The following is a 26632-nucleotide window of genomic DNA, read 5'->3' on the forward strand; positions in this document are numbered from 1 at the left end:
TTTTAACGTCTTCTACCCGTTTCTTGTGTCTTTGTGGTTTTCTTGTCCCCTTTTGTCCATTGAAGTGTTTGTTGCCCTTCAGTCGTTGTTGCGGTTTTTCCTTTCATTCTGTTTTGTGTTGTCTCATTGCCTTATTCTCACTCTTGTGGCATTGTTTCCTTTGGAACAAGGGACCAATGACCTCGTAGTTTGGTCCTTCCCTCTTCTTTTAAATAAACCAACCAACTATGATACCTTCTGTTCGCCATGTATTTCCTGAACTCAGTTGACGAAACATACTACTGGTTGACTGTTGCTTCAACTTTATTAACATAGCTTTAAGTAAAGGAACACAACATACAGAAAAAAATTAAATTTATGTTCACAGAAAATAAATGAAATATAACTGTTCTATTGTTGCAGGTGTGACGCTGATCCTGTTGCCTTAGCGAAGTATGTTTTTGCATTGGTGAAAAAGGACAAACCACCAGGAGAACTTCGTGCTATCATGATTGAACAGCTCGATGTTTTTCTACAGCAAGGTGAGCAGTGTAAAGATGTATAGTGGTTACGATGTGTTTGTAAGTGTTGTAAATTTTTTGACTCTCAGGAGAGCAGTTTTAAGTAGCCTTAAGGAAACACACAAAAACACACACACACACACACACACACACACACACACACACACACACACACACACACACTCTCTCTCACTCACTCTCTCTCTCTCTCTCTCTGTGTGTGTGTGTGTGTGTGTGTGTGTGTGTGTGTGTGTGTGTGTGTGTGTGTGTGTGTACTGTAATGTAAAGAGGAAAGTGAAAAAGGAAAACACTATATTAGAGAAATGTAGTTGAGATGACATTTTAAAGCTGAAAGAAGATTATTGTAACTGGAAGACAGGCAGTCCTGTCTTGCATTGTGTGGACACCATTTCGTGTTTTTTCCACCTTTATTTTTGATGCTATTACTCCTCAGTAAGTTCTGACAGTTTCGCTTGGGAATATCAGTATGAAGAAAAGGATAGTAGCTACTCCCCATATAGTGGAGTTCTGAGTCGCAGATAGGCATAACAAACGGCCATTGGAAAGTGAGCTTTCCGAAAATAGACAGTGCGCACACGGTCTGGCATGTGCAGCTCACTTTCCGACAGTCTCTTTGTTGTCTCTATCTGCAACTCGGCATCTCTGCTATATGGTAAGTAGCAACTATCCTTCTCATAATATTGTTACATTCCATCCTCGATTTTCCATCCCTTGGGAGTAAGTGTGAGGTGCAAGTCATCATTGGTGTTGTGTTATACTCTTTGAACCTCATGGAATTGGGGTGGAAGTCAGGAGATTTGGGTAGTATGAAGTACCTATGAATATTATATCTTTGATGCCTATTGAATATTGAAAAGCTTCCCGTAAAAAGTTCTTCAGCTGGGAACAAATACTGAACATGTGTGATCAGCTTCAAAGAATTGATATTGCTGCTATTGCTGTAAAGTTGCCATACTATGTGTGTTTTAGAATCTGTTACGTGTTTACCAAACTGATTGGCACAAGTGCTGCATCGATACTTCAAGCAAAGCTGAGTGTGCAACAGTGTTTCAACCTGGAACTTATATCCATTTTGATGCAATGATGTGATTGTTAAAAACAGAAAATTAAGGAATTGCAATGAATTTTAACTGATGACAATGCATTAAATAAATCATAAAATGATATGACATTATGTAATATATATGGATTTTGCTACAGAGCAGTCAACATAGTCAGATAAATAAATATAACAATACATATTAAACAATGGAAAATCCATGATGGACTAATGACAATATTATGAAAAGGATAGATTGCTGCTCACCATATAGTGTTTATGTTGAGTCACAGACATGCACAACAAAAAGACTACTAAACATGTACGTTTTCTACCAGAAGGCCTTCTTCTGAAATAGACAACATACATACACACACATTCACACAAACGCAGCTGACACACACAATTCCTTCCGGCGGGGCGAGGTCGGTCATCTTCGTTCTGTCTCTGAATTATCGAAAGTTCACCTACCTCAATATTCCTTCCTTCCGACTTCCCTTCGCTCTGTAGAAGCAGATATGTGCTAGGCAGTGTAAAGCAGTGTTGATGAAATCAATACCTAATACCTTGCATACAGAGGCTACGTAACTTGAATTTAAAGTCAGTTCTTGAAAGTTCATATTTTAATGTTGGGTGTTCGGAGGATGCAGTCTACTTGCATAAAGCATTTAAAATTTAATTTGAATCTGCTTTTTATTCATACAGAAACACTTGAAATGGCTATCAAGTCCATATTTAATATGGTAAACTTTGTTGTTGTTGTTGTTGTTGTTGTTGTGGTCTTCAGTCCTGAGACTGGTTTGATGCAGCTCTCCATGCTACTCTATTCTGTGCAAGCTTCTTCATCTCCCAGTAACTACTGCAACCTACATCCTTCTGAATCTGCTTAGTGTATTCATCTCTTGGTCTCCCTCTACGATTTTTACCTTCCACGCTGCCCTCCAATACTAAATTGGTGATCCCTTGATGCCTCAGAACATGTCTTACCAACCGATCCCTTCTTCTAGTCAAGTTGTGCCATAAACTTCTCTTCTCCCCAATCCTATTCAGTACCTCCTCATTAGTTATGTGATCTACACATCTAATCTTCAGCATTGTTCTGTAGCACCACATCTCAAAAGCTTCTATTCTCTTCTTGTCCAAACTATTTATCGTCCCATGTTTCACTTCCATACATGGCTACACTCCATACAAATACTTTCAGAAATGACTTCCTGACACTTAAATCTATACTCGATGTTAACAAATTTCTCTTCTTCAGAAGTGCCTTCCTTGCCATTGGCAGTCTACATTTTATATCCTCTCTACTTCGACCATCATCAGTTATTTTGCTCCCCAAATAGCAAAACTCCTTTACTACTTTAAGTGTCTCATTTCATAATCTAATTCCCTGAGCATCACCCGACTGAATTAGACTACATTCCATTGTCCTCGTCTTGCTTTTGTTGATGTTCATCTTATATCCTCCTTTCAAGACACTGTCCATTCTGTTCAACTGCTCTTCCCAGTCCTTTGCTGTCTCTGACAGAATTACAGTGTCATCGGCGAACCTCAAAGTTTTTATTTCTTCTCCATGGATTTTAATACCTACTCCAAATTTTTCTTTTGTTTCCTTCACTGCTTGCTCAATATACAGATTGAATAACACCGGGAAGATGCTACAACCCTGTCTCACTCCCTTCCCAACCACTGCTTCCCTTTCGTGTCCCTCGACTCTTATAACTGCCACCTGGTTTCTGTACAAATTGTAAATAGCCTTTCGCTCCTGTCGCTCCCTGTATTTTACCCCTGCTAACTTCAGGATTTGAAAGAGAGTATTCCAGTCAACATTGTCAAAATCTTTCTCTAAGTCTACAAATGCTAGAAACGTAGGTTTGCCTTTCCTTAATCTAGCTTCTAAGATAAGTCGTAGGGTCAGTATTGCCTCAAGTGTTCCAATATTTCTACGGAATCCAAACTGATCTTCCCCGAGGTCGGTTTCTACTAGTTTTTCCATTCATCTGTAAAGAATTCGCGTTAGTATTTTGCAGCCGTGAATTATGAAACTGATAGTTTGAAAATTTTCGCATCTGTCAACACCTGCTTTCTTTGGGATTGGAATTATTATATTCTTCTTGAAGTCTGAGGGAATTTCGCCTGTCTCATATATCTTGCTCACCAGATGGTAGAGTTTTGTCAGGACTGGCTCTCCCAAGGCTGTCAGTAGTTCTAAGGGAATGTTGTCTACACCTGGGGCCTTGTTTCGACTCAGGTCTTTCAGTGCTCTGTCAAACTCTTCACGCAGTATCGTATCTCCCATTTCATCTTCATCTACATCCTCTTACATTTCCATAATATTGTCCTCAAGTATATCGCCCTTGTATAGACCCTCTATATACTCCTTCCACCTTTCTGCTTTCCCCTCTTTGCTTAGAACTGGGTTTCCATCTGAGCTCTTGATATTCATACAGGTGGCTCTCTTTTCTCCAAAGGTCTCTTTAATTTTCCTGTAGGCAGTATCTATCTTACCCCTAGCGAGATAAGCCTCTACATCCTTACATTTGTCCTCTAGCCACCCTGCTTAGCCATTTGCACTTCCTGTCAATCTCATTTTTGAGACGTTTATATTCCTTTTTGCCTGCTTCATTTACTGCATTTTGATATTTTCTCCTTTCGTCAATTAAGTTCAATATTTCTTCTGTTACCCAAAGTTTTCTAGTAGCCCTCGTCTTTTTACCTACTTTATCCTCTGCTGCCACCACTACTTCATCCCTCAAAGCTACCCATTCTTCTTCTACTGTATTTCTTTCCACCATTCCTGTCAATTGTTCCCTTATGCTCTCCCTGAGACTCTGTACAACCTCTGGTTCTTTCAGTTTATCCAGGTCCCATCTTCTTAAATTTCCACCTTTTTGCAGTTTCTTCAGTTTTAATCTACAGTTCATAACCAATAGATTGTGGTCAGAGTCCACATCTGCCCCTGGAAATGTCTTACAATTTAAGATCTGGTTCCTAAATCTCTGTCTTACTATTATATAATCTGTGAAACCTTTTGCGATCTCCAGATTTCTTACATGTATACAACCTTCTTCTATGATTCTTGAACCAAGTGTTAGCTATGATTAAGTTGTGCCCTGTGCAAAATTCTACCAGGCGGCTTCCTCTTTCATTTCTTCCCCCCAGCCCATATTCACCTACTACGTTTCCTTCTCTCCCTTTTCCTACTACCGAATTCCAGTCACCCATGACTATTAAATTTTCGTCTCCCTTCACTAACTGAATAACTTCTTTTATCTCATCATACATTTCTTCAATTACTTCATCATCTGCAGAGCTAGTTGGCATATAAACTTGTACCACTGTAGTAGGCGTGGGCTTCGTGTCTATCTTGGCCACAATAATGCGTTCACTATGCTGTTTGTAGCTTACCCGCATTCCTACTTTTTTATTCATTATTAAACCTACTCCTGCATTACCCCTATTTGATTTTGTATTTATAACCCTGTATTCACCTGACCAAAAGTCTTGTTCCTCCTGCCACCGAACTTCACTAATTCTCACTATATGTAACTTTAACCTATCCATTTCCCTTTTTAAATTTTCTAACCTACCTGCCCGATTAAGGGATCTGACATTCCACGCTCCAATCAGTAGAACGCCAGTTTTCTTTCTCCTGATAACGACGTCCTCTCGAGTAGTCCTCACCTGGATATCCGAATAGGGGACTATTTTACCTCCGGAATATTTTACCCAAGAGGACGCCATCATCATTTAACCATACAGTAAAGCTGCATGCCCTCGGGAAAAATTACGGCCTTAGTTTCCCCTTGCTATCAGCCGTTCACAGCCCAGCACAGCAAGATTGTTTTGGTTTGTGTTACAAGGCCAGATTAGTCAATCATCCAGACTGTTGCCCCTGCAACTACTGAAAAGGCTGCTGCCCCTCTTCAGGAACCACGCGTTTGTCTGGCCTCTCAACAGATACCCCTCCGTTGTGGTTGCACCTACGGTACGGCTATCTGTATCGCTGAGGCACGCAAGCCTCCCCACCAGCGGCAAGGTCCATGGTTCATCCTTCAAAATTCACTGTCTGTACAACACATTTTCACTCAAAAAGCAGCCAGAATTTTTGCAAGTCCGACCCGACTAATTTTCACGATCCAACAGTCACAGATCCACCACTCGTCATGAGTTAAACATTTGGTCGTTTCAGTGGTCTTCTTAGTAAGAACTGCTTGCCAAAGTATTCCATACTGAGCACGAAATATGCCACGCAGAGTTGTTACGCTGACCAGGAAGTTCACACGCTCATAAATCTCCAACTGTTTAATTTAAAAACACCAAGCTTTCATTAAAATGTTTGTAACACCAGTTGCTTCAGTCACGACTCGTTCTAACTGAAATGAACTCACTAGTTCTTCATCTTACAGACTATTTTTACGGAGCTATCTAACTTGGTGTTATCCGTAGGCTGGTTAGCAAGCGACTATCTCGAGCTCCTCTTCTCGCTGCCCACCTCACTATATTCACATGGGAACAGCTTATTCTGATTGGCTGTTGATCTAAATGACCAATCAGAATGTTTCTTCCAGATCATTCTCGCGGCAAAACTTGCCTTATCCAATCACTAATTTGATAGTAATTAACGTCCTTAGAACTTCAGTTTCTAGTATATTGTATAATTAAAATAACTTATTCTGTCTCTAACTTTCATTCTGGCTGTTTTTATACAAAAGCAAGCTCACACCGACGTATATCATCTGAAAAGTGGTTGCATTATAACTTTCCCACAGTTCGTTTGTACAAGGTCTTACATAAAATGACATACTAAGTTTTAATGTATGTCCCACATACACTCTCTCAATCATTCTCATGCACTCACACAACAAAATTATAAGCAAATAATAATTTTTAGCGATTTTTGTATTACGTAATATAAAGTAACTAAAGTTTTGAAAAGAAAATTCTAATTAATTGTTTTTATGCACTGATGACTTTGTAATGGCTTCAAATCATAATGAAAGTCAATTTGTATTGTTCCTAACTGGGTTTTAAAACATAAGCTTCGCTTTTAGGACTTATAGGTAATTTTCATTATCTCCAGAACTATAATAAATAAAAATCTGAAATTTTGACAGCATCATCCCATTAATAACAAAGGCTGTGTACCAAATTGGAACAGAATCGAATAATAACGAATATGGATTATTAAGATCTGTAGAGGGTTGAATTTTGGTACCGACTGAATGTTACTCTATGCAGGTCTCACGGCAGGCAGTGTCAGCTGCTCTGTGAGCAAAGCAAAAAAAAAAGTAGCCATCCTGCAGCCACCGTACCAAATGGCTGCGTGCCTTACTGCAACAAATGTCATCTTGTGATAACTTGCTATGTTACATCCTCTCTCTGGCCCCAGCAGCCTGAGACAGTGGTCATGGGGGTGTGAGCTGCATTTGCGTGCGTGTGTGAGTGAGTGAGTGTGTGTAGTGTGGTGTTTATTTCAGCAGAAGGGCTTGTGGCTGAAAGCGTGCTTGTTTATTAGTCTTCTTGTTGTACCTATCTGCAACTCAACATCTTGGCTATATGGTGAGTAGCAATCTATCCTATTCGTAATATTGTCACAATACATATTACATTTTAGTAGACTATTCGTAAAATATAAAATATAAGTCTTCTGTGCATGTTTCCTAGCTTCATTAAAAGTTTACTTCGTTCCAGTAAAACATTCCTTTCAAAACTGAGTCTGGCAAACAGGATAATGCTTTGTTATTATCTTGTTACATTTGTATTTTAATTGGATTCTGTTCTTTGTTTTTTGAATTACATTAGCTTTAAACCATGTATCATTAATAATAACTGAATGTTACTAATTTTAATTACTGTCAAGTTACTTCTGTTTTAAAAGTGTTATCAACAGTGATGGTAGCAGAATTTTAGGAATATTAAGAGAGTAGAATGGTTTTAAACATTTATATCATGATCACAGTTCCCAGAGTCTAGTATTACTGGTAATGCCCCTATTTGACTATGCTTAGGATTGTTGTTGACATGCTGTTACCTTTTCAATTAATCAATTTGAGTGAGAAAGGGGTAACAAACTTTAGAGATGCAGAAAATTCCTAGCTGTTACATTTCAGTGTTATCCTTAAGAGCAACAACAATGTTACGAAAAAGATAAGAGTGCTACTTGCCATATAGAGGAGACGTTAAGTTGCAGGCAGGCATGATGAAAAGACAGCTAATACATTTTAGCTTTCACCTAAAAGACCTACTTCTGAAGTAGAAAACACACACATTCACACAAGCACAATCTGCATGCACTTGACCACTGTCTCTGGCTGCTGTAGCCAGATTCCAGCCAAAGTGCTCAGAGACAGTGGTCATGTGCATCTGAGGTGCACTGTGTATTCTACTTCAGAAGGCCTTTTGGCCCAAAGCAAAAATATATATTGGTCCTTTTGTTGAGTCAGTCTGCGACTCATTGTCTACTGTATGTGATGAGTAGCAATCTGTCCTCCTCATAATACTGCTGTTACTCCTTCCTGGACATATCATTGTTTTATCTTTAAGAGTAATTGAAATGTAATGTGCTCTCTTTTATTCTATAAAAAGAATTTTGTCTTGATCTCTAAATTGATGTTGCATCGTCCTTAATCTTCTCCTTTGTCAGTTTTTGTAATTAGGAAAAATGTTGCCACACAGTTATGTAGTAGCAGGTTTTTCTCGTGCTCTCCAAGGACTCATGACTCAGGAGCATCTTCACAGCGAACACAGAGTCCTGAGCCATTGCTGTATCTCTTCTTTTCCTGTGCTACAATATTTCTTTCTCTCAGACTTGAATGTCCCCTATGGAATTCAGGTTACAACAGATCCACACAACTCCCACCAGTTGTGAAAGTTGATTAAGTGCAGTTTGACAAAAGTTCTGCTTCCGTAATGACAAATAGGAAGTGTGAGCCATTTGTAGTGGGACAGCTTAAGTGGCACAAACTGTATCCATAGTGCATAAAAACCTGAAGTATCCTGCAGCTAAATAGATTAATGCTAGTGCCTGACATGACACAATAACTGATCTGTTGTGGGGGGATTATGGTATACCCTTACAATTACAGCTCCGTGAGGAGCCATGAATTGTTAAGCCAATGCATGATTTGCCAAACTCCACGTGTGCCAATGAGGAGTAAGTGCCTATCCAATCCAGGGCATTAGAACTACGGGCAGTGGCTGCTATGCCAGATAGCTATACCTATGGTTCGGTGGTCCCCCAGAGAGCCTTAGATTGGAATGAATGGCATAGGTAGAGATTAAAGTAACATATAGTCCACATTTGACATGTTGTTGGCATAAAGCATCATATAAGAAACTGTAACCCACACATTTATAATGATGTTAATGCTAATAGAGTAGTGGAGGACATCTGTCCACTGTTACCCTTCAGCATCTTCAGTGAGCAATGGTCTCTAAACACTGCAACAGGAGCAGTTCCAGTCTCCATTCAGATTCTTGACAGGATAACTGTGTGCGGTGTCTGTATTCCACCTGACATGGATATTAGTTGCAATATGTGATGAATCTCATGGATTAGTTTCTCCACCCTTCTTACTGCTGGAGGACTTTCATGTTTACAATTCACTGTAGAATAGTACAAATAAGTCTCTTCTAGACTGAGTAGAAGCAAAAATGAATTACGGAGTTCATTTTATGCCTACTCGATATCGGAGCACCAACTCATATTGGCACAGCTTGTGGCACATACTGTACATCTACCTCACAGCTTGTAGCCTGACCCTTACTTCTGTATTCTGGTTGGTACCCAAATCGATTGTGATTGTGTGACAGCAATCGTTTTCCCATTATTTTTGTGTTCTGAACTACCAGTCAACAGAAAACCTGATGTTTCTATCACTTGGAAAAGATAATTGGCCAGGTTTTGCCACCAAAATAGCGTTTGACGTTGACGAACAGAAGGGAATCTATGATATTGTGCAAGAAACCGTGGTGAGTATTAAAAGAAACCATGCAAAGGTGACTTGTGAAACGCTAGCTAAACTGGCTAGGCAGAACAGGTGATTAGGATTGTGGAAAGGGCCAAATAAGGTTGGGGTCAGTTTCACCTTACAATTGGAATTTATTGTAATTTAATAACACATTTACAACCAAAGTGACACATAGCTGAACCTTTACAACTACGAGTTTCAAAAAGCAATTCTTTCACGGCTGAAGGCCTCCAAACAAGAAATCTTAAAAATCAACAAGATAAAAATGCAGTTAAAATAGCAAATAAAATAATTAAAATATAAATCTGTCACAGCTCGGCTGAAAGCCTCCAGGCAAAAGTGGATAGACAAATATAAACAAGATGCAATACAAATGACTGAAGGCCCACTATAAAATTTTCAATATTTTAAAATAAATTACTATGACCTTTCAAAGGCAGAAGGCCACAATGTTTAAGTTTGAAAGGTAGTTTTAAGAATAAGGTTCCAAGTGGCTGAATGCCCAAATTAATTTTCCAAAATTAAAAAAAAAAACCATAAGTCTAAAGTTTCAAGTAGCTGAAACCGGACTAAAAGAAAAGACAACACAACGCTTATAACCTTTCAGCAAATATCCACTTGCCGGAATTCAAACTTACATAAAACAGAGTAAAACCAAGAATGTTATTTTTATCATTGGCTATGATAGATTATAAACAGACAATTACACCGCTGAGAAAAACAGGAAAGACAACAGCACTCAGCAGCCTCCAGGGGGTCGGTCTGTCCTCGTTCACTTAGATGAGACTGGTGGTGAGCCCAACTACACTTGATCCATCGGAACCCAACCAGGGGACAACCACGGACTGACTGACAAACAACTTGCTTGCCACCAATTGGTATATGAGACAAAATTTTACGGGCATGATTATCCACTATCAAATATGTATATGTATTAAGCTGTCAAACTACACACTGTGTTGGACAGCGGCAACAGGTGAAGAAAGGACACTGCCTGAAATTATGTTAGTGGCCAGGGCAGGTAACCGGAACACTAACGACCACAAGGCAGAAAATTCCGCGGGTGCACTTCAGTCTTAGTCAGCCGATATAGTTAATTCCACCGCATGGCGGCTAAATTTCAGCAATACAAACACTCGGTGTTGCTCACAGGAAAACCTCTCCAACAGCGAACCTTTGAAACAAACCACACAACATAAATGGACGTGGTTTGGGTACTTAAAACACCACTCAACTTTGATGTCCTGGGTCAGTGTGCCATGAAGCTCATTGCAATCGGACAGTTCCACACACGCTCCAGCACTGCGTAGGGACCACCAGCGGATGCAACCGACTTCACCGTGCAGAGATTTCTTCCCTGGTCCACAGCAAACCCGCGCGCGCGACGCAGACCTCACTGCTCCAATCTGACTGCACTAGTGCCGCATTGCAACTCCCCGACTGGCAGGTCCGGACTGTGCTCCAGACACGTTCCAACTGACTGGCAGACCCAAACTCGCTTATGACAGGCAACTACCAGGAAGTAATAGCAGTCAAGCAAAGATACTACGAGAGGGGATATATTGATACATGCTGCTAATGCTGCTCACGGTCAGACAAAGCAGCAACTCAGTGGCAGTAGTCATTTAAATTAATGTAGTGAGGTGGAAAGGAACACGAGCATGCACGGCTCAGGTAGCATAATCATTAGTCTTTAAATTAGTGGCTGGAATGAATGATTTGATGAGAAATCAACCGTCTTTTGATAAATTTTTGAATTTAACTTGTAAGTTAAAAGGCTTAACTTTATCTTTAGGGCAAGAAGACCCTATAGACTTTAACTTTTATATAGTTTTTGGTTGGTGATTCTATATTCAGTGATAATGTTTTGTTGAGGTGACAGGAATAAATACTCTCTTCATTATTAAATCATTGACTTATGCTTGTTATCTCGAGTAAACTGAAAAATTATGAGGCAGAATTGCTGGTTGTTACTTAGGAGAAATGTTGGGACTGCCGGGAGGAGGAGGAGGAGGAGGAGGAGGAGGAGGAGGAGATCGGGGGACGTTAAAAAAGAATGGCATGTCACTTGAACCCCAGGGTGAAAAGGTCCGATTTGTTGTGAAGATGATCTAAGACAGCGATCTGTCCCTCTCTCCTCTCCAATGAAGGAACTATTAGCTCCAAAAGCTAGTATAGTGGATGTACTTTTGGATGTGCCTTATCAGCAATACTGACATTTCTCCCAAATGTAAGCAATCCTGTCTCAAACAATGGAAATGATTGTACATGCCAGAGAAGAGAGAATCCCTGGCAGGAACTTTGGCTGTGGTACTCAGAAGATTTCACTGCGCGCTGGCAGGTCCATAGCTAATCTCACTACTCTTAAGATTATTGGAAGCTTCATTTTTTTATTTAGGAAGGAAATAAGAAATGGTGAGAGGAATAGGTGTTGTCAGTGAGAGTTTGTACACTGTCTTTACTAGTATGGGTTAAATTTCTCCACAAAAGTCACTGACACATTTCTGTGACTATTTCCGATGTCCTTATTGGCAGTGGCACTATTGCTTACCCCCCTGTCAGTACTTATCACCACTGTTCGCCAGGGAGGCTGTGTGTGATAATTACCACCCCTCATTCGCATTCTGTAAAAGAGATACCCACTTGGCACCAGGAGCCGTACGGTGTTCTGTTTGGCGAATGTGAGCTTCGTTATTCTTTGTCACTGTGCTGTGAAATGTTGCTGGGCCCTGACAAAATGTGCGACTGAATGCTGAAACACCTCGGCAGGGCCAGTAAAAAATATTCATTCATGAGGTCTTTCATTGCATATGGCAAGGGGGGAAATTTTTCTTCTGATGGCAGGTAAGTATCACTATCCAGGCTGATAAACTGCCAAAGTATCCCGTGTTCTGGACTACTGTGGACCAATCTGTCTCACAAATGTAATGTTTGAACTGCACAAAAGTATGGCAAACTGACAAATGTGCTGATCCCTCTTGTCCGGAGGATATTCGATTTGGCTTTCTGTGCGGCTTGCAATGAATTCTGTTCTGTGACGAACATCTTATCTGCTCAGAATTTCCCAAAATTTATGAATTCTTCCACAGCAAAATTTAATCTCTATATTAATCAACTTACGGGAAATGTATGACAGTACATGTCACTGGCACGTCTTTTCTGTACTTTGGAAGAGGGAATTCTGAGAGGTTGCTTACCAGCTTTTATTCAGACCTTTTCACATCTGACAGCTTCATGTTTGAGTCAGAACATCCTTGAGTGACTGTTATACGTGAGAGAAAGGAGTTACTTGGGAGTCGATCATACGTGTCACCGTTTTTGCAGTTGATGTCGGTAGCATTGTGCCTGCAGTGAACTTCCATGATTTTTCTGTTGCTGCACATAGGTGACTCATCTACATTACAGTGCCACATCAACAGTGAAAACTGAGCACCTGTTCCAGGGAGTCATTTTGCAGGCTCCTGATTAGTCATGAAACTGTGGCTTTCAGTTTATCGAAAATACCCACATTGTGTACTTCTGTAGATGCTAGACTAAGCACACACACCCAAACTTCACCTAGACAATCAAATATGAGCATTGGTAGAGAAACATCTCTTCTCGGTTTTTGTATTCTAGGAGAAACTAACATGGTTACAGACATAACCCAATGCAAGATTGACTGGGTGAGAACTTGACACCTTCTGATTTCTTAGTGTTACGTCCTGTAAATCTGATAATACAGTTTATTTACAATTGTATAATTCCCCTAGATAATCCCACCTATCTATGGATCTGCAGCACTGTTGGTATGAAGCTCATTAAATCCATTTCACTTTAGCTTGATAAGGCTAGCAATTGGAGTCATTGTGCAAGTCCCATTTGCAAATTTCTGGCGGAAGCCACTGTTAGTCATGCACTGTCTGTGTCTAGTTAGTTTGAAATAACAATTTGGCAGGTACCTAGTCGTCCATGCCACATGGTTCTGTTTGGTGATCTGGAGCTAGATTTCATGTGGACCAACCCAGAGTTAGAGTATCAGCTGGCATTTTACTGGAATTGAAGAAAAACAAAGTTAAAGCTTCCTCCACTAGCTTACTTGAGCAAATCATTTCCTGGGGCTCTTCTATATCTACATCTACATTTATAGTCCGCAAGCCACCCAACAGTGTGTGGCGGAGGGCACTTTACGTGCCACTGTCATTACCTCCCTTTCCTGTTCGAGTCGCATGTGGTTCGCGGGAAGAACAACTGCCAGAAAGCCTCCGTGCACGCTCGAATCTCTCTAATTTTACTTTCGTGATCTCCTCAGGAGGTATAAGTAGGGGGAAGTAATATATTCGATACCTCATCCAGAAACGTACCCTCTCGAAACCTGGACAGCAAGCTACACCGTGATGGAGAGCACCTCTCTTGCAGAGTCTGCCACTTGAGTTTACTAAACATCTCCGTAACGCTAACACGCTTATCAAATAACCCTGTGACGAAACGTGCCGCTCTTCTTTGGATCTTCTCAATCTCCTCCGTCAACCCGTCCTGGTTCGGATCCCACACTGATGAGCAATACTCAAGTATAGGTCAAACGAATGTTTTGTAAGCCACCTCATTTGTTGATGGAACACATTTTCTAAGGACTCTCCCAATGAATCTCAACCTGGTACCCGCCTCACCAACAATTAATTTTATATGATCATTCCACTTCAAATCGTTCCGCACACACACTCCCAGATATTTTACAGAAGTAACTGCTACCAGTGTTTGTTCTGCTATCATATAATCATACAATAAAGGATCCTTCTTTCTATGTATTCACAATAATTACATTTTCTATGTTGAGGGTCAGTTGCCACTCCCTGCACCAAGTGACTATCCGCTGCAGATCTTCCTACATTTCGCTACAATTTTCTAATGCTGCAACTTCTCTGTATACTACAGCATCATCTGCGAAAATCCGCATGGAACTTCTGACACTATCTACTAGGTCATTTATATATATTGTGAAAAGTAATGGTCCCATAACACTCCCCTGTGGCACGCCAGAGGTTACTTTAACGTCTGTAGATGTCTCTCCATTGAGAACAACATGCTGTGTTCTGTTTGCTAAAAACTCTTCAATCCTGCCACACAGCTGGTCTGATATTCTGTAGGCTCTTACTTTGTTTATCAGGTGAAAGTGCGGAACTGTATCGAACGCCTTCCGGAAGTCAAGGGTCTCATGAACAAATAAAGCGAGTTGGGTCTCACACGATCGCTGTTTCCGGAATCCATGTTGATTCCTACAGAGTAGATTCTGGGTTTCCAGAAACGACATGATACGCGAGCAAAAAACATGTTCTAAAATTCTACAACAGATCAATGTCAGAGATATAGGTCTATAGTTTTGCACATCTGCTCGACGACCTTTCTTGAAGACTGGGACTACCTGTGCTCTTTTCCAATCATTTGGAACCTTCCGTTCCTCTAGAGACTTGCAGTACATGGCTGTTAGAAGGGGGGCAAGTTCTTTCGTGTACTCTGTGTAGAATCAAATTGGTATCCCATCAAGTCCAGTGGACTTTCCTCTGTTGAGTGATTTCAGATGCTTTTATATTCCATGGGCACTTATTTCAATGTCAGCCATTTTTTCGTTTGTGCGAGGATTTAGAGAAGGAACTGCAGTGCGGTCTTCCTCTGTGAAACAGCTTTGGAAAAAGGTGTTTAGTATTTCAGCTTTACGCGTGTCATCCTCTGTTTCAATGCCATCATCATCCCGGAGTGTCTGGATATGCTGTTTCGAGCCACTTACTGATTTAATGTAAGACCAGAACTTCCTAGGATTTTCTGTCAAGTCGGTACATAGAATTTTACTTTCGAATTCACTGAACGCTTCACGCATAGCCCTCCTTCCGCTGACTTTGACATCGTTTAGCTTCTGTTTGTCTGAGAGGTTTTGGCTGCGTTTAAACTTGCAGTGAAGCTCTCTTTGCTTTCGCAGTAGTTTCCTAACTTTGTTGTTGAACCATGGTGGGTTTTTCCCGTCCCTCACAGTTTTACTCGGCACGTACCTGTCTAAAACGCATTTTATAATTGCCTTGAACTTTTTCCATAAACACTCAACATTGTCAGTGTCGGAACAGAAATTTTCGTTTTGATCTGTTAGGTAGTCTGAAATCTGCCTTCTATTACTCTTGCTAAACAGATAAACCTTCCTCCCTTTTTTATATTCCTATTTACTTCCATATTCAGGGATGCTGCAACAGCCTTATGATCACTGATTCCCTCTTCTGCGCTTACAGAGTCCAAAAGTTGGGGTCGGTCTGTTATCAGTAGGTCCAAGATGTTATCTCCACGAGTCGGTTCTCTGTTTAATTACTTGAGGTAATTTTCGGTTAGTACACTCAGTATAATGTCACTCGATGCTCTGTCCCTACCAACCATCCTAAACATCTGAGTGCCCCAGTCTATATCTGGTAAATTGAAATCTCCACCTAAGACTATAATATGCCGAGGAAATTTATGTGAAATGTAATTCAGATTTTCTCTCAGTTGTTCTGCCACTAATGCTGCTGAGTCGGGAGGTCGGTAAAAGGAGCCAATTATTAATCTAGCTCGGTTGTTGAATGTAGCCTCCACCCATAATAATTCACAGGAACTATCCACTTCTACTTCACTACAGGATAAACTACTACTACTAACAGCGACAAACACGCCACCTCTAGTTGCATGCAATCTATCCTTTCTAAACACTGTCTGTGCCTTTGTAAAAATTTCGGCAGAATTTATCTCTGGCTTCAGCCAGCTTTACGTACCTATAACAATTTCAGCTTCGGTGCTTTCTATCAGCGCTTCAAGTTCCAGTACTTTACCAGTGCAGCTTCGACAGTTTACAATTACAATACTGATTGCTGCTTGGTCCCCGCATGTCCTGACTTTGCCCCACACCCTTTGAGGCTGTTGCCCTTTCTGTACTTGCACGAAGCCATCTAACCTATAAAACTGCCCAGTCCACTCCTCACAACCCCTGCTACCCGTGTAGCCGCCTGCTGTGTGTGGTGGACTCCTGACCTATCCAGCGGAACTCGAAACCCCACCACCCTATGGCGCAAGTTGAGGAATCTGCAGCCCACACAGTCGCAGAACCGTCTCAGCCTCTATTTCAGACCCTCCATTTGACTCTGTACCAAAGGTCTGCAGTCAGTCCTGTCGACGATGCTGCAGATGGTGAGCTCTGCTTTCATCCCGCTAGTGAGACTGGCAGTCTTCACCAAATCAGATAGCCGCCGGAAGCCAGAGAGGATTTCCTCCAATCCATAGCGACACACATTGGTGCCGACATGAGCGACCACCTGCAGATGGGTGCACCCTGTACCCTTCATGGCATCTGGAAGGACCCTTTCCACATCTGGAATGACTCCCTCTGGTATGCATACGTAGTGCACATTGGTTTTCTTCCCCTCTCTTGCTGCCATATCCCTAAGGGGCCCCATTATGCGCCTGATGTTGGAGCTCCCAACTACCAGTAAGCCCACCCTCTGCGACCACTCGGATCTTGCAGACTGAGGGGCAACCTCTGGAATAGGACAAGCAGCCGTGTCCGGCCGAAGATTAGTATCAGCCGGAGACAGAGCCTGAAACCGGTTCGTCAGACAAACTGGAGAGGCCTTCCGTTCAGCCCTCCGGAATGTCTTTCGCCTACTGCCACACCTCGAGACGACCTCCCACTCTACCACGGGTGGGGGGTCGGCCTCAATGTGAGCAGTATCCTGGGCAACCACAGCCGTAGTCCAATCAGGGGATGCGTGGGACGAGCTGGCCGTCCCCAACAAACCCCCTTCCGGACCCCCACAGTGATGCCCATTGGCAACAGCCTCAAGCTGTGTGACCGAAGCCAACACTGCCTGAAGCTGGGAGCGAAGGGATGCCAACTCAGCCCGCATTCGAACTGTGGTTTTAGCTTATCCAAAGATATTCAGTGACCTGCCTTGTGGACCTGAAGAGAAAATGAAGCTGAACATCTACAGAAGATAATTTCTTTCAGTTCTTCACGAATATCTTCATTCAGAAAGCATCTGCACCAATGATTCCTAACCTTTCCAAGACAATTGCTCCTGAACGAGACCATATAGAAAACAACAGTTTATTCTCTAACTAAAGGTTATATTGGAAAAAAATGCACATTCCTGTTTTTAAGATTAGAGGAAAATACATTATATAGTAAATAAATATGTGTTACATAATTTTGTAGGCATTACCTTAAACCAAGAAATAGTTATAGTCAGTGAGTTGGTTGGTGTTGCTCATTTCTAACAACATTTTTCATATTCTGTTTAGTCTTGGCCTATGTACATTGTAAATTGTTTTACAAATTCAGTCAGTTCCTCACTTTTGTTTTCCTTGCCACCATAACCGCAACTCCACTTCTGCACTTAACAGTTGTGGCAGTTGGAATCAGTGTGCTTAATGCTTTTTCTGGTAATAATGAATACTTGTCACCAATCTTTCTCCAAAATGTTGCTAGTTCTGCTTTAGAGAAATATTTTGTCAGTGTGTTTGCTTCACTAGTCCGAGAAATTCTGCTTTGGCTTGACATTCACTATCGGAAAATATTGCTTCATTCACTGAAAACTGTCCTAAAACTCAGTCATTTAATTGTTGATTCTGCAGATCAGGAAAATAGTTACTGATAGAATTCCTTACTGATGATAAGTACTGATTTGTGTCATGCATGAACAATTATTTTGTACTGTTGATGTTGAGCATCACTATCAGTTCTGGGAACATTGGAGTGTCTTGAACTTCAGCTCTTTGTTGATAAAGCTACAATCTGTGAAGAAAACTGCCAAATTTATCTTGTGCTGTCAAAATATTCACCATATTTTCTTGCAAGCTGAAGTTAAGCATAATTATTTCTACAAAGAAATCGGCAAGATGTGTCACTTTGAAAATAAATGTATTATCTGTTATTTTGGGTTGTAAATCTTTATTCTTGTCCCCCTCGCCATTTCCAGGAACAAAGCAATTTCTTGCCAGAGCTTGAACACTTAATGCGACATCTTGGCATGTGATAGCCATAGTACTTACACTGAGGTGACAAAAGGCATGGGATAGTGGAATGCACATATACAGATGGCAGTAATATCATGTGCACAATATACAAAAGGGCAGTACAGAGCTGTCATTTGTACTCTGGTAGAAAGGTTTCAACATGGTTACGGCCGCACGACAGGAATTAAGAGGCTTCGACTGTGGAATGGTAGTTGGAGCTAAAAGCATGGGACATTTCAATTTGGAAATTGTTAATGACTACAATATTCCGCAATCCACAATGTCAAGAAAGTTCCGAGAATACCAAATGTCAGACATTACCTCTCACCATGGACAACAACATAGTGGCTGACGGCCTTCATTTAACGACCGAGAGCAATGACACTTGCATAGAGTTGCCAGTGCTAAAAGACAAGCAACATTTTGCATGAAATAACTGCTGAAATCGGTATGGGATGTACAACAAATCTATACTTTAGGACAGTGCAGCAATATGTGGTGTTAATGGGCTATGGCAGCAGACGAACGAAGTGAGTGGCTTTGCTAACAGCATGATATCAACTGTGGCACCTCTCATGCACTGATGACCATTTCAGTTGGACCGTAGACAACTGGAAAGCCGTAGCCTGCTCAGATGAGTCCTGATTTCAGTTGGTAAGAGCTAATGGTAGGGATAGTGTGGAGCAGACCCCACGAAACCATGGACCCAAGTTCTCAACGAGGCACTGTGCAAGTTCGTGATGGCTCTTCAATGGTGTGGGCTGTTTTTACATGGGCTGGTCTCCCCAGGGGGGCTCACCACTCTTCAGCGGGATCGTGTGTGGCTAGGATGAAGCCCCAGTCTTTGCAGCATCTTTTCCCTTCTGTGCTGCATGTCTATGCTCTTGCTATTCTTTTTCCCGGCTCCGTGGGGAACATGTCTGGGATGTTTCTGGGAATACATTCTACATTTTCAGTAGTCGACATCAGAACAATCTCTCCACTGTTTTTTGTTCGTGTTTTCTTTCATTGTTCCCCTTCTCCTATCCTTCCTCAGCTTTGGTGTTTCAGGTTCCTCTTTTTCTTCTTCCTCACTGTGCACTGCAGAAGGCCGACCCACGCGTCTGACGTGTAACAGGTGACTGGGTAACGTGTAATTCCCAGTGCTGGGTCGACAGATAGGGTTCACGTGTACCCCTGGTACAGGCAAGGCCCAGGGAGGGGTGATTGCCTGAGCTGTTACCTTCCCAAATTGCCAATTGGTCCCTCTTTCAGGTGTTCGGGTGTGTGACCTGAGGTGTGAACAATCACATAAGGCGGTTGCGCCCACCTCTGAGGGGGAGTGCGCCCAGTTGGAAGGAGTGTGCCATCAGAGACACTGGCAAACATGGGGATTTTCTCGCAATGAGCCAATCTTCCTCTTCATAGTCAGCGTCTACTAAACATAAACGGAATGGAGCCCGTGATTCAAAGACCCTCCCAGCTGCACCACGGTTCCTCATGGTTTGATGTACTGAAGATGGTCAGTCCTTTGGTACAGTAAATCCATTATTCATAATGGTGTTGATGCAATTGCCAGCCCTATGAAATTCTGCTCTCGTTTAGGCAATGGCACTTTACTTTTGGAGACTAGCTCAGATTCTCAAGCACATCAACTGCTTGCAGCTTTGCTCCTCAACAGCTATTCCGTTTCTGTTGGGACTCGTCGAATGCTGAATTCATCCCATGAAGTAATTTACACTAGGCTGCCCAATAGTCTGACAGAGGCAGAGATCCAAACGTACCTCTCTGATCGAGATGTCATTGCAGCCCATCGGATAATGAAAAAGGTAGATACATCCTTAGTGCCCACACATCCTCTTTTTCTCACTTTTGACAGAGTTGTGCTTCAGTCAAATATGAAAGTAGGCTGTGAAGTTATCACAGTCTAACCAGTCATTCCAAACCTGAACTGTTGCTACCAGTGTAATTGTTACAACCACATTCGAATGAGCTGTCAACACCCAGCCAAATTTTAACCTTTGGTTGGGATGCTCATGAGGGCGATTGTTTGCCTCCTTTTTACTACTGCATCAATTGCAATGGCAACCATACAGCCTCCTCCTGAGATTGTCCCGTGTAACTCGATGAGCAGGCCACCCAGGTAAAAGAAAATGTGCCTTACCTGGTCGCTCGCAAGTTGTTGGTTGGTCGAAAACCTTTCATTCTACAATCCAGCAGTTACAGCACGGTTCTTGCTACATCTCGCTTCACGAATCACATGGGCATGCACACATGTGACCTTAAATTCAGTGCAGTGGTTGTAAAATTGCCCAGTGTCATGGTAGCATCCCCATACTTCCACAAAGACTTCTTACGTTCCTCCAGCCAACAAACATCTGAATCTTCCTCTGCCAACTGGAAAGGCTCCAAGAAATTGAACAAAGGTAAATGGTCTCCTCCTTCACTGACTCTTAGATCCTCTTCGACAGTGTTGCCACATGATACCCTCACCTGGCTGACCTCCTTGACACCGTGAGCACCGCCAACCATTTTTCTGCCCGGGACTCTGCGGACTGACAGATGGAGAATGCTGATGCCTCTGTGGATCTCATGGAGCAGGATCCTCCAGCCTCTGCACCATGTAGCAGTCGGTCTTTAAAGGCAGGCACTCGGCGGTGGTGGAGGTGACACCCCTTCATTTTTTCTCCTCCCTTATCCTTGTCGTTACTCTCCTTCAGTGGAACATTTGCAGCCTTCGATCCAACAAAGAGGACTTTCAGCTGCTCTTGGAATTGCAGTATCCACTTGTTCTGTCACCGGGAAACAAAATTGTGTCCTCATGTCCTCTTTGAGCTCTTGCATTACTTTCCAGTCTGCTCTGATCCCCCCCTTCCCATACCCCATCATTCATACCGCCACAGAACGTTCCATTTCATCGCACTTTGTCTTTACCGTGCTGTGTCCTGGTCCCTTGGTGGACTGAGGTGTGTGCGCGACAATTCACATGCATCACCCTACAATGGAAAACTGCATTCGTTATAAACAGTTGGGTGCACAGTGTCATCGCATATTTTGGGATAGCAAGAAAGCTAGCTCGGTTTCATTTACTAATTCTTTTAACAGTTCCACTCCCCCTCTTCCATCATGTAGGTCAACATGATCTTTGGGACTAAGGTCCATCCCCCAATTTCTGGCCCGATCATAGTAGATCATGTCATAGTGAATCCTATTGCTATACTCAACACTTTGGGCCTTTATTTTGCGGAGACTTCGAGCTTCACCCATTATCACTCTGCCTTTCTCCATCGGAAACGAGTGGAGCTTGGGCGATACCTTTGTCTTCTCAATGAGTGGTGCAATGCCGCCTTTACTATGAGGGACCTAGGTCACGCTCTCACTTCATCCTGATCTTCCACACCAGGGCCAGACAATGTTTACATTCAGATGTTGCAGAACCTCTCCCTTGTGGGCAAGTACTTTTTCCTTCATATGTACAATTGCATCTGGGAAGTGGGCACGTTTCCCAGACACTGGCGTGAAACCACTGTCATACCCATACCTAAGCCTTGTAAGGACAACACCTTCCTTCTACTTAACGCTCCATTTCTCTCACCACCTGTGTTTGCAAGGTGATGAAACATATGATTTATGCCCAGTTGGTATGGTCGCTCAAGTCTCACAGTCTACTGATCACTGCACAGTGTGGATTTCGAGCACAACTTCTGGGGTTGACCATCTCATCACTTTATCAAGAATGTCATGAATGGTTTTCTGTGGAAATACCAGACTGTAGCCATATTTTTCGATTTGGAGAAAGCATACAACACCTGCTGGAGAACTTGATCCTCCTTACTCTTTCACACGGTGCTTCTATGGCTGCATGCCGCATATCCTTCAGGAATTTTTGAAACACTTAGTTTTCAAGATACATATGGGTTCTGCCTTGTCGGACACCTTAGTCCAGGAAACAGCGTGTCTCGGGATTCCGTCCTGAGCATCGTCCTCTATGTTATCACCACTAATCCTATTGTTGCCTGACTCCCGCCGGGCATCTCCAGCTCCCTTTTCATTGACGATTTTGCCTTGAGTGGCTTCTTCAGCATTGTCTTGATCGTCTTTGCTTGTGGAACATCGACAATGACTTTCACTTTTCCACTGACAAAAGCGTTTGTATGAATTTCTGGTGGCGCAATTGGTTTCTTCCACCATCCTTACATCTTGGACCTCTTGCTTTTCTGTTTGTTGACACTACAAAATTCCTGGGACTCGTGCTTGATAGGAAGCTTTCTTGCTCCTGCTTCATGACTTACCTGGCCGCCCGCTGTATCACCCTCACTTGCACTTTGTGTTCATTGCCCTCAACTTTTGGGGGTTTGCCATTTCCTGACAGGATGCCCTTTTTTTAACCACCTAATTTCTCGGTTATGTTTGTCTTCTGAGTTATCGGCTATTTTAGCGAATGATGCACAAACTGTCGACCGCGTTTCACTTTTTATCCGTCTTAGCAATATGGTGAAGGACATTTAACCTGTAATTCAGGACCTCGGTTTCTCTATGGCATATTTTATGGACCTTTCTCCAAGTCCCTGTTTTTTAGCTATCTTTCCTTCTGTTGATTGGGTTTAACATGTAGTCATTTTTAACTTCTTTTTTGTCTTTGTGTTCTAAGATTCTGACATGGGCACATGTGACCTTAGTTGTTTTTGTGCCCAAAAACGAAACCCCAACCATTGTCTAGAAATGGTTATGTTTGGCTACTTGGAGACTATTTGCAGACATTCATAGACTTCATGTTCCCAAACAATGATGGAATTTTAATTGATGACATTGCGCCATGTCACCGTGCCACTATTCACAATTGGTTTGAAGAACATTCTAGACAGTTCGAGCGAATGATTTGGCTACCCAGATTGCCTGACATGGGACACAATCGAGAGGTCAATTCGTGCACAAAATCATGCATGGGCACCACCATCACCATTATGAATGGCTATAGAGGCAGCATGGCACAATATTTCTGCAGCGCACTTCCAACGACTTGTTGAGTCCGTGCCATGTTGAGTTAAACTGCATTACGCTGGGCAAAAGGAGGTCCAGCGTGCTATTAGGAGGTATCCCATGACATTTGTCGCCTTATTGTACATGTGTGAAAAGAATACTTTGAATTTTGTTCCAGTGTCTTTGCAGAACTCTTTGAGATTAGATTAGATTAGATTAATACTAGTTCCATGGATCATGAATACGATATTTCGTAATGATGTGGAAAGAGTCAAATTTTCAACTTGTATTTGTTGCATCGCCTTGGATGTGGTTTACATCTACATTTGCATCTATACTTCGCAAACCACTGTGAAGTACGTGGCAGAGGGTACAGCCCTCTGTGCCAATTATTAGGGCTTCTTCCCGTTCCATTCATCTAAGGAGCACAGGAAAAATGATTATTTGAATTACCCCATGTGTGCCATAGTTAATCTAATCAAATCCTCATGTTCCATATGGGAGCAATATGTAGGGGGTTGTAGTATATTGCTAGAGTCATCGTTTAAAGCTGGTTCCCAAAACTTTGTTGGTAGACTGTCTCAGGATAGTTTCTGTCTATCTTCAAGGAGAGTTGAAACACCCTATCCCGACAATGTTAAATTTAGTGACTTGGCTTCCCTGTATTTCGGGAACCACTGTAGCCATTGACATGAAACATTTACAGGACATTAAATTGTATGTTCTGAATCTACTGAATACAGTAATTGCATTTCAGCCACTGCTTTTGGAAATAAAAATTTTTAATTACATGGTTAAAATTTTGTGTACTTTTTTGTATGTTATCCTAAATTATTTTTATTTTACATAACATTATGTTCTTCTTTTAGTTGAAAATTTGAATATTCTACTCGAAGTGGTTTCTGGGATTTAGGGGGAAATGCAACATAAAATGTAAATTTTCAGGAACATTTCTAAAGTTTCAAAAGACTGTAACTCACTTAATATATGCTTAATTTTTTATTTTTAGTCGCTCAGAACTATCCTGCACCATACTATACATCATCTTCTTGATCTTTTTCCAAGTGTTTTTTTCTTTCTAGACTCCTTAGTGGCCAACTGTGCTGCATACTCTGCTTTATCAATGCAAACTTTGTCCATCTGTTCAAGTTCTCTAATGCTGTTTGCTCCAGGATTTATTCCCATATGCTGTAGCACTTCAACACTACCAATGTTGCCATCATTAAAAGCAATAACAGCATCATTGACCCACCACTTTAGTGTCTTCATTCCAATAAAAACATTTTTTGGTAAGAGATTCATGTAAGATTATTGAATGACTCATTGGGATTTTGAGTCTGACCATGCAGACACTTCTTCAATCATTCAGGATTTTCCAGGTCTCTGTAAATAGGTTTTATGATATCCATGACTGCTTCTGGGATGGAATGTTTATGGCTGTATGAACTGTTTGGCTCTGAGCACTATGGGACTTAACATCTATGGTCATCAGTCGAACTGTTTGAGTACTGGGCATTGTGATAATTGCAACATGAATCGGGTCCAGGAGGGCAAAGGTGGTGTGCTGGTTTTTCATCAGTTGACAGTCTGTGGAAGAAGGTTGCCCATACTGCCCGCTTCATTTTCAACAAATTCTCGGTATTATTTCTAATGACCATCCCATAATACTGCTGTAGTTCATCAATCATTTTGGCTGTCGGCTTGCCTCTTATGGTTTTACCATCAGAAAGTTTCTTGTTTCTCAAACTTTGTTTCAACTTCCTCAACCTGGTGTTCATCCTCTTCTGGACATGACCAATATAAACATGTAATTTAACCTTTATAACACAGCAAACCATAGCCTTCTATATAAAAAATTACCGATTTTATTAGATACTGAAGTAATACACATTAAAATCTTAACATTTTCAACCAGTGTAAAATAAAATACTTCCCATGTGAGTTTATAAGTGTAATTTTATTTGGAAAATAGCAAATTATATTAGATAAAAATCCGAAAATGTAGAAAAATTTTTTTTCTCCATTCAAACTCCCCTTAAGAGTTTGCCAGTTCAGTTCGTTTAACGTCTTAGTAACACTCTCCTGTAGTTCAAAAAAACCTGTGACCATTTGTGCTGCCCTCTCTGAATATGTTCAGTATCCCCCACAAGACATATTTGGTGTGGGTCCCATACAATTGGGCAAAATTCTCTAGGATGGATTGCACGAGTCATTTCTTAAGCAGTCTCCTTTGTAGACTGATTGTACTTCTCTAGTGTTCTATCAACAAACCGAAGTTTGCTGCTGGCTTACCCATGACTGAACATTTGATTGTTCCACTTCGTGTGCATACTAAATGTTACACCCAAGTATTTATATGAGTTTACAGATCCTAGATGTGGCTCACTAATATTACACGAATTTGATACTATGTTTTTTTGTTATGTGAAGTGCGCAATTTTACATTTTGAAGATTTAAAGCAAGCTGCACATCATTGCACCACTTTGAAAGCTTATCGAGGTCTGACGGAAGATTTTTTACAGCTTCTTTTGGACTATATTTCATTGTAGACAACTGCATCATGTACTAAAAGTCTGAGGGTAGTATTAATATTGCCAAAAGGTCATTAACACATAATACAAACAGCAAGGGATTCAGCACGCTTCCCTAGGGTACTTCAAAAGTTATTTCTGTCAATGACTCTCAATCCAAGATAACATGTGGCATCCTCCCTACCAAGAAATCCTCAATGCAGTAACATATTTTGTGTGATAAAATCTTCTCTACCTGAGTGAAATCATTCAACAAAGCTTAGCGATGTGTAATACAGTAGCTGAATGCTGCATTTGGAGCAAGCTCTTTCAGCAGTGTGAGAGATTCAAAGCGAACACCCTACTTGGAAGGTGCTCCGTACATGTCTACACCTAGGTCATGGCAGTGAAGTAATGTGTATTTGCCAGGTGTCATACAGAATCAGCAAAATAAGATGTAACAGAATGAAAGAAAGGAGCTACTCTGTGAGTGCAACAACAGTGTGTACGAAGTTGTCCTATTTTTTAGTGTATTGATGTCAACTGTTTAATGTCTCTACGTGGAATAGTATGCCTTGCAACGTTATGTAAGAGTATTAAATAAAAGCTGTCAGGCCTGGAGCAAC

General features: G+C 41.5%; 1 protein-coding gene across 4 annotated transcripts in view; it reads left to right on the plus strand.

Annotated features, from left to right (window-relative positions):
- LOC126202941 (zinc finger protein swm) overlaps positions 1-26632 on the plus strand; it is a 250253-nt gene that overhangs the window by 8563 nt on the left and 215058 nt on the right. For all 4 annotated transcript variants that reach the window (XM_049937040.1, XM_049937041.1, XM_049937042.1 and 1 more), the window contains exon 2: positions 403-521. In XM_049937040.1, coding sequence (XP_049792997.1) covers positions 403-521 — 119 coding nt within the window. The remainder of the gene's footprint in view (positions 1-402; positions 522-26632) is intronic.

The sequence above is a fragment of the Schistocerca nitens genome, chromosome 9 (assembly GCF_023898315.1).
Source record: "Schistocerca nitens isolate TAMUIC-IGC-003100 chromosome 9, iqSchNite1.1, whole genome shotgun sequence".
NCBI classification, from domain to species: domain Eukaryota; kingdom Metazoa; phylum Arthropoda; class Insecta; order Orthoptera; family Acrididae; genus Schistocerca; species Schistocerca nitens.